At 44.5% G+C, this 12,500-nt stretch overlaps 1 protein-coding gene across 1 annotated transcript in view; it reads right to left on the bottom strand.

The window, feature by feature from the left end:
* Positions 1–12,500, bottom strand: part of LOC143284711 (uncharacterized) — a 67,670-nt gene that overhangs the window by 47,677 nt on the left and 7,493 nt on the right. The window contains exons 2-4 of the mRNA XM_076591646.1: positions 5,462–5,671; positions 4,456–4,641; positions 1–87 (exon numbers count right to left, since the gene is read on the bottom strand). The exon at positions 1–87 is cut by the window's left edge and continues 42 nt beyond it. Of these exons, the coding sequence (XP_076447761.1) occupies positions 1–87; positions 4,456–4,641; positions 5,462–5,671 (483 nt within the window). The remainder of the gene's footprint in view (positions 88–4,455; positions 4,642–5,461; positions 5,672–12,500) is intronic.

The following is a 12,500-nucleotide window of genomic DNA, read 5'->3' as shown; positions in this document are numbered from 1 at the left end:
GTCCGTTGGTCTTGTCACACCATCCATACCGACATCCTGAACCGCAATGCTCTTGACAGCCTTCGCCGTAGTATCCATTCTGACATTCTGCAAACAATTCAGTGTCGTTCAAAGGAATGTCATGAACATTCATACTTGTTACTCAAAAAGTCTAAGGTCATTGCAAAATAATGAAGGAATGGAGAGAGAGAGAGAGAGAGAGAGAGAGAGAGAGAGAGAGAGAGAGAGAGAGCAGGAGTATGGACTGTGAAGGTAATCGGAGGGTGGTGGTGGTGGTGGTGGTGGTGGTGGAAATATATCTCCCTAATCAGCAATTTACTTACAAGTGCAAACTGTCTCTTCCTACCAACCTCTTCTTCATACATTAACACACACACACACACACACACACACACACACACACACACACACACACACACACGCACACGCACGCACACACACACACCCGCGGGAGAGAGAGAGATGTTGAGGGTAACGATAACTACGTCAGTGATGATGCTGAACAATGATGGTAAGACAAAGTGTGACCCTGCCCAAGAACAACATATCACTGCAAAATAAACAAAGCATGGTCCAAGATAAAGGAAAACTATGAAGAATAATGAGGTCGATGATGACGAAAGGAGAACGACTTCAATGTTGAAAATGACAAGAAAACAGTAACAGCGGCAACAGTATTAAGAACAAGAAGAAGAAATATAAGAAAAACAAAAACAATAAAGAACAACGATAGCAGCAACGCAAACAAGAGTAGGCCTACTTCCACCAGTCTGAAAGGTCAGGTATGTACGTATATATATATATATATATATATATATATATATATATATATATATATATATATATATATATGTGTGTGTGTGTGTGTGTGTGTGTGTGTGTGTGTGTGTGTGTGTGTGTTGTGTGACTGAAGCACACCACCAGTGTCTTTTCTGCATATGATCTGACTGAAACTGGGTTCTCATCTGACAGTACATCATCTTGTGTTCACCAAGCCTTGACAGTCCTTTGCTTTCACACCATAGCCAAGAAAACAGTTCCCTCCCACCTGTGTGTGTCCACGGGCAATTCCTACTGAACATCATTGCTGTCATTACTGAAGGGTATGCGAGATCACTGCAGGTTGCATGAAACGCTCGTCATAGACCACAGAATTCGCAAGCATTGCTTCACAAAGATATATAAAGAACGTTTCAACATTTATTCTGATCTTTTTTTCCTCTCTTTCTCTCAAGTTAATTGTGAAAACATTCACAGGAAATTATTCATCAGAATTAACAGGACTGTTTCATCAAAAGCCATAGTTGTTATTTCACACACACACACACACACACGCACACACACACACACACACACACACACACACACACACACACACACACACGTGCGTTTTCAAAAATACAAAAGCCCACAAGTGTACACACAGAACGTATAGTTAGAATCATTCTGTAACTATTTTTTCGTTCCTGAGAAACTCAGTCTAAACCTGCACATCTGAAATACTGAGTCCCACAGGGGTAAGTCTTCCCCCCCCTCCCACCCCCCGCCCCCTTAAAAAAATAATCAATTACTATAAATTGTTTTAGGGTGGGGGAGGGAGTTGGTTGGTGCCAGAAATTATTCATTTTTCTTTGTGTATCCAGCAACATTCGACATGCAGACAGCGCCACACCATCACCAGTCATTTGCTGATGATGATTCTCATTCCATGTCATGTGATCCACAGAGCTGATTTTACTTACTGTTGATACCGTGTTTCGCACAAGAAACGGATGACTGACGTGAGAGAGCTATACTTTTCAAAGCATCAGTTTGTGGGCCTTCAACATGTGTTTCCTTTTCACATTTTGGCGTCTGTCTGACGTGTCAGTGTGTAAAACAGTGTTTGCACAGTGCACTGTCTCTGGCTCAATGTGTGCACAGTGCACTGTCTCTATCTCAATGTGTGCATTGTACACTGTCTCTAGCTCAATGTGTGCACAGTGCACTGTCTCTAGCTCAATGTGTGCACAGTACACTGTCTCTAGCTCAGTGTGTGCACAGTGCACTGTCTCTAGCTCAATGTATGCACAGTGCACTGTCTATCGCTCAATCTGTGCACAGTGCACTGTCTCTAGCCCAGTGTGTGCACAGTACACTGTCTCTAGCTCACTGTGACCAATACACTGTCTCTAGCTCAGTGTGTGCACAGTGCACTGTCTCTAGCTCAATGTGTGCACAGTGCACTGTCTCTAGCTCAATGTGTGCACAGTACACTGTCTCTAGCTCAGTGTGTGCACAGTGCACTGTCTCTAGCTCAATATGTGCACAGTACACTGTCTCTATTTGAATGTGTGCACAGTACACTGTCTCTAGTTCATTGTGCACAGTACACTGTCTCAAGCTCAATGTGTGCAAACTGCACTGTCTGTAGTTCATTGTGTGCACAGTGCACTGTCTCTAGCTCAATGTGTGCACAGTGCACTGTCTCTAGTTCATTGTGTGCACAGTACACTGTCTCTAGCTCAGTGTGTGTACAGTACACTGTCTCTAGCTCAATGTATGCACAGTGCACTGTCTCTAGCTCAATGTGTGCACAGTACACTGTCTCTAGCTCAATGTGTGTACAGTACACTGTCTCTATTTGAATGTGTGCACAGTACACTGTCTCTAGTTCATTGTGCACAGTACACTGTCTCAAGCTCAATGTGTGCAAACTACACTGTCTGTAGTTCATTGTGTGCACAGTGCACTGTCTCTAGCTCAGTGTGTGTACAGTGCACTGTCTCTAGCTCAGTGTGTGTACAGTGCACTGTCTATAGCTCAATGTGTGCACAGTACACTGTCTCTAGCTCAATGTGTGCACAGTGCACTGTCTCTAGCTCAATGTGTGCACAGTACACTGTCTCTAGCTCAATGTGTGCACAGTGCACTGTCTCAAGCTCAATAACCACAATATCTACACACTGGACTGTCACTAGCCACGGAACGATTCACATTTTGAAGGAAGTATGTTCTTTCACGGGTGAATACTACGTAGAGCAGTCAACATCACTGATATACGAAAAACATGCACAAGAGTTCGTTGAAAGTTCACAAAGTTTTGGGGGTTTTACATGCTGGATGTGTTCTTGTTTCCATACGCCACTGAACGCTGATATGGATTACATGATCATTAACGTATTTGATCTCCTTCATGCGTATAGACACGAAAGATAGAATCAGGCCGTCAGAGAGAGACAGAGAGGGAGGGGGAACACATACACACACATGTATGCGCGCGCGCACATACACACAGGCACAGAGATGGGGGTCTTATTTCCACTTTCCCTTCTTTTTCATCCAAACCCATATGTGATGTTACACCATTATCGTCATCGTCACAGTGTGGTGCTGTAGAAAGAACTTGCATTGATAGCGTCAGCAACAGCAGCAGCAGCAGCAGCAGCAGCAGCAGTAGTAGTAGTAGTAGTGGTAGTGGTGGTGGTGGTGGTAGTGGTAGTGGTGGTGGTGGTGGTGATGGCAGCAGCAGTGTTGGAAGTAGAAGTCGTAGTTTCTGCAGTAGCAGCAGAAGCAGCAGGAATAGTAGTAGTAGACGTTTCATCTTTGTCGTGACATGCACAGCAGCAGTGCTGTCGTTCATGTCAGCTGGTTATTTATTGATCTGCCCATACATCAGCTTTTGTTGTTGTTGCTGTTATTGTTGTTGTTGTCTCCTTTTGTGAATGGTTTGGGTAAAGGTGAGGTGAGGCGAAAACTGACCATTGCTTGAGGTTGTTAAATTCGGGTGTAGCATATGTCATGAGGTTTGCCTCCACCACAGCCACCATCACTACCACCACCACCATCATCATCTCCTCCACCCTCCATCTCCTTCTCCTCATTATTACCTCCCCCACAAAATACCACTACCACCACCACCACTATCACTTTTATCATCATATAGTGGAGTGATGGCCTAGAGGTAACGCGTCCGCCTAGGAAGCGAGAGAATCTGAGCGCGCTGGTTCGAATCACTATTCAGCCGCAGATATTTTCTCCCCCTCCACTAGACCTTGAGTGGTGGTCTGGACGCTAGTCATTCGGATGAGACGATAAACCGAGGTCCCGTGTTTAGCATGCACTTAGCGCACGTAAAAGAACCCATGGCAACAAAAGGGTTGTTCCTGGCAAAATTCTGTAGAAAAATCCACTTCGATAGGAAAAACAAATAAAACTGCACGCAGGAAAAAATACAAAAAAAAATGGGTGGCGCTGTAGTGTAGCGACGCGCTCTCCTTGGGGAGAGCAGCCCGAATTTCACACAGAGAAATTTGTTGTGATAAAAAGAAATACAAATACAAATCATCATTATCACCTTCACCCACACTACCATGACTACAAAGTACTACCACCACCACCACCACCATCATCATCATCATCGTCGTCATTGCCGTCGTCATCGTTGTTGTCATTGTCACAGGGCACGTGACTCACCATAGATCTCCACCTCGGCGACGCTCAAGACCTGGTGCGGACCTCCGGGCTTGGTGAGTTTGACCCTCTGGCCGGTCATGGGCAGCCCTGTCGTGATGTTGATGACCAGTGTCATAAAGTCTTGACTGACCTGACCCACGAACTGCTCATCAATGTACACACTCACATTTCTGAGTTCATACCAGTCTGCAAAAGAAAATCCAAGAACGGGATTGGTATACATGTTCAACGTTAGCATGCAAGCAATCGCGCACGCACGCACACACACACACACACACACACACACACACACACACACACACACACACTGTCTCACACACAGATAGATAGACGGACGGACAGAGAGACAGATATACACACACACAGACACAGATAGGCATACACAGACACACGCACTGAGACGAGCGCGAGGAAAGAGTTTCGTTCTTTTCTATTTTGTTCTATTCTGTTTTGTTTATTTCACTTCATTTTATTTTGTTTTCTTTGGTTCTATTTTACTCTAACTGTTCTGTTCTTTCATGCTCGCGGGCACACACACACACACACACACACACACACACACACACACACACACACACACACACACACACACACACACACGTACGCACGCACGCACACACACACACACAGAGTCACGGTGTTTTCTAAATGGACACCACAGTGCAATGACACTGATCCGATAAAAAGAAAAAAAAGAAAAAGAAAAATAGAGAGGAAAGCAAACAAACAAATAAGTAAACAAACACTGACACACAGAACAACATCAACCCACCAGTTCACCAGATCATCCAGCCAGCCATGCAGTGCGCACCACCCTCTCACCCTTCCTTCCACCTACTCTCTCTCTCTCTCTCTCTCTCTCTCTCTCTCTCTATATATATATATATATAGCCCCTTTATATGGGGCTTTGGCCTTAATGAAATAAATTCCAATTCTACCTACCCTCCCGTTCAAGAGATTTAGTAAAAACACACAAAACAACAACGAAACAAAACAACAACTTACAACTGGAACAGGCATAGAGCGTAATCAGCTGTATAGTGATTGGCTTCTCCAAGTCCACTTGCCAGAATGGATCTTCCTGTTCTCCCTTTCTGGGATCAGTGGAGAAACAGTCTTTCTTGTTGTTGTTAATGGCAATACGCTTGTTACTTCCTCTGCCGGTGGAGCTACTTTCAGTCGGTTTCCAACGACCAGTGTACATTGGGACTTTTTCTGGAAGAGAGAGAAAAGACAACGATTAGACTTTGTTGTTTGAAAGTGAGAAAGAAATCGTCACCACTGGCGGTAACGTAGTGGTTTGTTTTTAATATCACACATGCACACAGGTTAGGGGTGTATGCGCGCACACTCACACATACGTACATGCGCGCGCGCACACACACACACACACATACTCATGTACTTTCTCTCTGTATTTTCCCCCTGTACCTGTCTCTCTGTTGTGTCTATTTCCGTGTCTCTTGTTGTCTGTCTGTATATTTAACTGTCTGTCTGTCTCTCTGAATGGATAGTCGTAGACTGCTATGTTGACTGCCTATAAAATGTTTTTGGATTTAGATGAAGTTGGTAAAAGAAACTGGGAGTCAAACATTCTCTGGAAGTTATACCACTTGGGTGAATCAAGGTGTTCAGAAAATTAATATATATATATATATATATGTGTGTGTGTGTGTGTGTGTGTGTGTGTGTGTGTGTGTGTGTGTGTGTGTGTGTGTGTGTATCCATGGCTTTTAAAGACGGGTGAATTTTGTTTTAGAAACGGAATTCTAACATAAAAACAGCGACCGATTTGGAATGTACAGAACATTTTGTACCATGCATGAAGTGAAAACGTATTTGCAAATGAGCTTTGACAAAACGTCATTTAAAACGAACAATGGCAAGATTAAAATTACACATAACAGAAAACACTCAAAATCGCTATTGTGAATAGGACAGTCATGCTGATGTAGATTTAGATTTCTTCTGTGCAAAGATGGGGCCGAAGAGGATACTTTTCATTTGATGTGGTCCTGATTTCAGTAAATTAAGAGAACAGTACACACTCTGCTAAAGTACCATGTATTTCCAAATCAGTTCCGGGTAAGTTTGCTGATGGCATTCGATAAAGAAAGCGTTGTAAGAAACTTGTCAGCTGACATTCCCGAACCATTTAAGCTACGATCAGTTACGATGTCATGATTCCTTTGCTGAATGTGTTTCAACTTGCGCACTTGTATGTTTAATGTGGTGGTTGCACAAGTGTGTAGCTCGCGTTCAGTCACAATGTTGGTCAATTTGTGCAAAAGAGGGGATGGATGGGGAGGGGGAAGAACGTGATGGTGAAAGAAAGAGAGGGGGCACAGAGAGAGAGAGAGAGAGAGAGAGAGAGAGAGAGAGAGAGCTTGCGAGAGAGGGAGAGAGAGCGTGCGAGAGAGAGAGAGCGCGCGAGAGAGGGAGAGAGAGAGAGCGCGCAAACATGTGAGCGAGTGAGCGAGCGAGCGACCGAGACAGACAGACAGACAGACAGACACACACACACACACACACACACACAGAGAGAGAACGGGGCCACGCATGGGATACAGAATGAAGGAGGGAGAAGAACATTCTCGAGAGGGAGTGGGTGGGTGTTAACAATATTTCATCATCATTCACCTTTTAGGTATCTTTCGCTTTCCTTTATCTTTATGTATTGTAAGTTATTCATTTTGACTTTTTTCTGTATTTCTTTTCATGTTATTGGTTATTGTTTTACACAAACCTGGAGTAGGCTCTCAAGGTTTAATCAGCGCGTTGGGATTATGCAAAAGTCAGGCATCTGGTCTTTTATCTTCTACCGACAGTAGATGTGGTGTAGCGTATATGGACTACTTGACACCTCCTTGAACTTCAAACTGAACTGAGAGCTACGTGTAGACCGGACCTTGACCCTGAGGTTTTACTGGAAAGCACCACGTGAGGTGAAGCTGCCGTTGATGACAGAGTTTGTAACAGTTCAAGGGGTGAACAAAGCTGATTTTGATCTGCTGCCTGCAGTTCATTTGGTGCCCCACGTACAACTGTGTGTGTGTGTGTGTGTGTGTGTGTGTGTGCTTTGCCTACAGGCCCACCCTCAGTGTGACCACCACCACCACCACCTTCAGCCCAGAGCAAAACGGGAATAGTTCAGGCAACAACCAGCTGGTCAAGCGGAACAGGGTTCCTCCTTTTTTTCCATCTCACAAGTCCATACGAAGCAAAAAACCACTTTCTTGTGAATTTAGGGGGCTGCACCAACCCATATTGTCTAAACAATGGGAACTTGAACTGATAAGTCGAGGGATTTTTGTTGTTGCTGTTGCAAACTCGCATTAAGTAATGGTTTTAGAATTAACAAATGAAGGTAGTCAGCTGTAGCATGTTTATGCCCAAAGTCGTAAATCATCTCTGGCTCTCACCTCCCAAAAAATCCTTGAGGAGATAGAACTGTGGGAGTAGATGAAGCAAATGTTTTTTCATCATTTCCAAAACAACTACACTGACTTGTCAGTCCCTGGTGGACCATTCCAGAAGAGGACAGGTCAGTCAGCATTATTCATATCAGAAAATTACCTGTGGCCATGAAGGAGTGTGCAGACACCCACTCAGTGCACCACTAAGCCATAGAGGATGCATGCTGCATGTTGAAACCAGGATAGCTCCGATACCAAATCAGCAGGTCGATCTGTGCCCGTGCAACCTGATGACTACAAAGTGACAATGGTTGGCGTAGCGTTTTGATGTGGATGATAATGATACATTTTGATGCAAGACTGCAGTTTGGCTCGGCATGCAGGCCGTCACATTTCAGCCGTCTGTCATTCTAATGCCACAAGACGGTATGATGCATCGGAAAGGGTACAAAGGAGTCATCAGCTATATTGAGGATTTTCTGTTAACCGCTAAGACTTATGAGGAATGCAATCAAGCGCATCATTGCTTGGGAAAAAAAGTAGGTCAGTCCTACGTAGCATATGAGATTTCCCAGTGTTGACAATGATACTGTGGAGTGTACACTGTGATATTTCTCAGTGTTGACAATGATACTGTGGAGTGTACACTGTGATATTTCTCAGTGTTGACAATGATACTGTGGAGTGTACACTGTGATATTTCTCAGTGTTGACAATGATACTGTGGAGTGTACACTGTGATATTTCTCAGTGTTGATAATGATACTGCGGAGTGTGCACTGTGATATTTCCCAGTGTTAACAATGATACTGTGGAGTGTACACTGTGATATTTCTCAGTGTTGACAATGATACTGTGGAGTGTACACTGTGATATTTCTCAGTGTTGACAATGATACTGTGGAGTGTACACTGATATTTCTCAGTGTTGACAATGGTACTGTGGAGTGTACACTGTGATATTTCTCAGTGTTGACAATGATACTGTGGAGTGTACACTGTGATATTTCTCAGTGTTGACAATGATACTGTGGAGTGTACACTGTGATATTTCTCAGTGTTGACAATGATACTGTGGAGTGTACACTGTGATATTTCTCAGTGTTGACAATGATACTGTGGACTGTACACTGTGATATTTCTTAGTGTTGACAATGACGGGTGCAATAGCCGAATGGTTAAAGCGCTGGACTTTCAATCTGAGGGTGCTGGGTTCGAATCTCGGTGCACCTGGTGGGTAAAGGGTGGAGATTTTTCCGATCTCCCAGGTCAACATATGTGCAGACCTGCTAGTGCCTGAACCCCCATCGTGTGTATGCGCACGCAGAAGATCAAATACGCACGTTAAAGATCCTGTAATCCATGTCAGCGTTCGGTGGGAAATGGAAACAAGAATATACCCAGCATGCACACCCCCGAAAACGGAGCATGGCTGCCTACATGGCGGGGTAAATAAAAAACAAACAAACGGTCGTACACGTAAAATGTTACATGTCTGTCTGAGTGTGTATGTGTGTGCGTCTGAAATCTGATTGAATGACACAGGAAACGAATGATGAGCGCCCAGTGGCAGCCGTCAGTCGGCTCTACCCAGGTAGGCAGCCTGTGGTGCAAATGTCCCCGTGTATGTAAAGCGCTTAGAGCTTGGTCTCTGACCGAGGATAGGCGCTATAGAAGTATCCACATCAATCAATCAATCAGTCAATGATACTGTGGAGTGTACACTGTGGTATTTCTCAGTGTTGACACTGATACTGTGGAGTGTGCACTGTGATATTTCTCAGTGTTGACAATGATACTGTGGAGTGTACACTGTGATATTTCTCAGTGTTGACAATGATACTGTGGAGTGTACACTGTGATATTTCTCAGTGTTGACAATGGTACTGTGGAGTGTACACTGTGATATTTCTCAGTGTTGACAATGATACTGTGGAGTGTACACTGTCTTTATGGAAGGATAAACAAAACAAACTGTATGTTAAACTGAAATCGTTTTCAGCAAAACGGAGGCCATCAAAGGTGCAGCTGCAGAGCCTTGCTGGCTTCCTGAACTGGGCGTGTCCGCTGGTAAGAAGGGGAATGTGAGGGGGTGGGGTGGGGGTTGGGGGGTCTTTTTTCTCTGACACATACTGGTCACTTTCAAACCAACGCGGCAGGCATGACAAAAAGCGGAACTGACTGTTCAGTTTCACAGAGATCGCGCACAGCGACTCACATTCACGCGACGCGATACAAACTGAGCAGGCCAGTGAGCATTGTGTTGACTGTCACTCATCCAGACTGCGTGTGGGTGTTTCCTGGGGCGGGGACTGGCGACACAATGCGTTTCAGGCCATAGACACTAGGATTCCAACATGAGATATTAGTGTCTGTGTTCAGGCTGAGTGGCTGTGTATGGCTCCAATGCATAACAAATGTCAGAAAGCAAGCGCAGCGTTGTGTGCCGCGGTCTGCTGATGGTCGCCGCTGTTGGCAAGGCGGAACTCGTGGTTCATACTGACAGTGCAGTGACCGAGATAATTCTATGGGCAACAGTTGACGTAGTTTTTGCCTCATCTAATGGAAATCAGTGAGGTTTTACTCTGAGATAAGAGCCATTCTGTGCCCAGAAGTTTGATTAAACAGTACACGGGATGCATCAGCGAGGACAAGGAAAAAGACTTCAGAGCTTACTGTCAGCTCAGTACCGCCCACAACCATTCACCCCCACCCCATCCCATCATGGCGCACGTGTCATGGTCCTCATGTCAGTTTCTGTGTGTACAGGTGATGCAGCGAAACAGTTAGAGCAAGAGCTGAACCAGGAGTCCACAGCTTAAAGGAGGAACATTTTTCTGAAAACCTACGAAACTACTAACAGAAACTCAGAAACTCGTACATCAATGTTGTGCAAAGGGGATATTCCACCAGTACCAGTAAATGAACAGACAATTGAACTCAGTAAAGGCAGCCTGTTTTGAAGGAAGACTGAAACTAATCCATCTGTACAGCATTATCTCAGTGATAGAAAGAATGATTTATTATACATTCAGAAGTAGGGTTAGTTATTCTACTTACCTACTTACAGAAAAGAAGGCGTAGACATATGTATATGTATCGGGGGTGGAGAGAGAGAGAGAGAGAGAGAGAGAATCCACTTAAAGAAAAAGGTGTAAATATGTGTGAGTCTATGGGATAGTGTCTGCACCATGGTGTGTGCATGCATGTGTGAACGTGGTTGACGTTGGTGCCTGAGCACCTTAACCAGTGGCCTAGGATTAAGTGGATGTGACATGTGTGTGTGTGACTCCAGTTAAAAATAAACAAAATCACAAGGTTGGTCACTTAAGTGCAGAATAGTGGATGGGCAGGGAGGGGGAAGAGGGTGAGGAATGAAAAGGAGAGAGAGAGAGAGATAGTGGGGTGGTGCATCTGTTGTAGGAATGGATGAGGAGGAGGAATCTGAAAGGGGGAGGGAGGGAAGGGGGAGGGGGAAAGGGATGTGAGAGGAGGGGGTCAAAGTCGGAGCCAGTGTGAAAAGGAAGACAAGGAATAAACATTTGTTAGCTCGCTATTTCTCGCAATTCCCACGAATTCTCTCACTTTTAGGGAAATCGTGAGATTGCGAGAAAGTGTGGTCGTTCCCCTCTGATTGCGAGAAAGTGTGGTCGTTCCCCTCTCATTGCGAGAAAGTGTGGTCGTTCCCCTCTGATTGCGAGAAAGTGTGGTCGTTCCCCTCTCATTGCGAGAAAGTGTGGTCGTTCCCCTCTCATTGCGAGAAAGTGTGGTCGTTCCCCTCCTACGTTTTCTCACAATGCGATAAAGCGTGGGAAGTTCCCCTTGTTTATTTATTTTATTTTTATTTTGTTAATTAAAAACATTTCCTTTGTCATCGGGTTTGGTGTCCGTCTTTTGCCAAAACAAATCTTAGAGAAAACTGAGTGAGAGAGAAAAGGAAAAGAGAAAAAAGGTGGACGACGACAACCACGATCATGAAAATGACAGTGGCGTTAGCGAAGACATCAACAATTATGACACTGAAACTGACATCTATTTTTTATACTTCCCACACTTTCTCACTCACTTGCAATTGAGAGAAAACGTGGAACGACCATACTTTCTCACATTCCCCCACAATTTATTTTAAATTGGGATAAACCGTGAGATTACGAGAAAACGTGGGCTAACCCCACCCTACCCCTGGAATTGACTGAGAGATGAGTATTATGAAACCCTGGAACCTTTTTTTTTTTTTTTTTTTTTTGCTGCCAAGAGCCTTTTCTGTTGTGGGGGGTGGTGATGGTGATTATGATACACCGTTATGCAGTGGCATCAGCGATTGGCTGGGTGGCGACATATGAAACGAATTTGATATATAATGGGTTGAACTGATGTGTGTACTCAGGTTGTGAATATATGTTGTATATATTCTATGTATGTGTACGGTTGACGTATGGGAATGGAAGGTTGTGTTTAGTGTGTGATTATGTATAGTCTATGACTGTACAGCACACAAGTGGGGGGGGGGAGGGAGGAGGAGGCGGGTGGCGGAGGGAGGTTGGGGGCGGTGGGAGGGGGTGTGGAGGGGAGGAGTGTAGAAGATTGAATTTAGATTGTGATTATCTGTTGCCGTTTTATAATTATTTC

This window comes from Babylonia areolata, chromosome 8, assembly GCF_041734735.1.
Source record: "Babylonia areolata isolate BAREFJ2019XMU chromosome 8, ASM4173473v1, whole genome shotgun sequence".
Lineage (NCBI taxonomy): Eukaryota > Metazoa > Mollusca > Gastropoda > Neogastropoda > Buccinidae > Babylonia > Babylonia areolata.
This window is presented reverse-complemented; position numbering and strand designations above follow the sequence as displayed.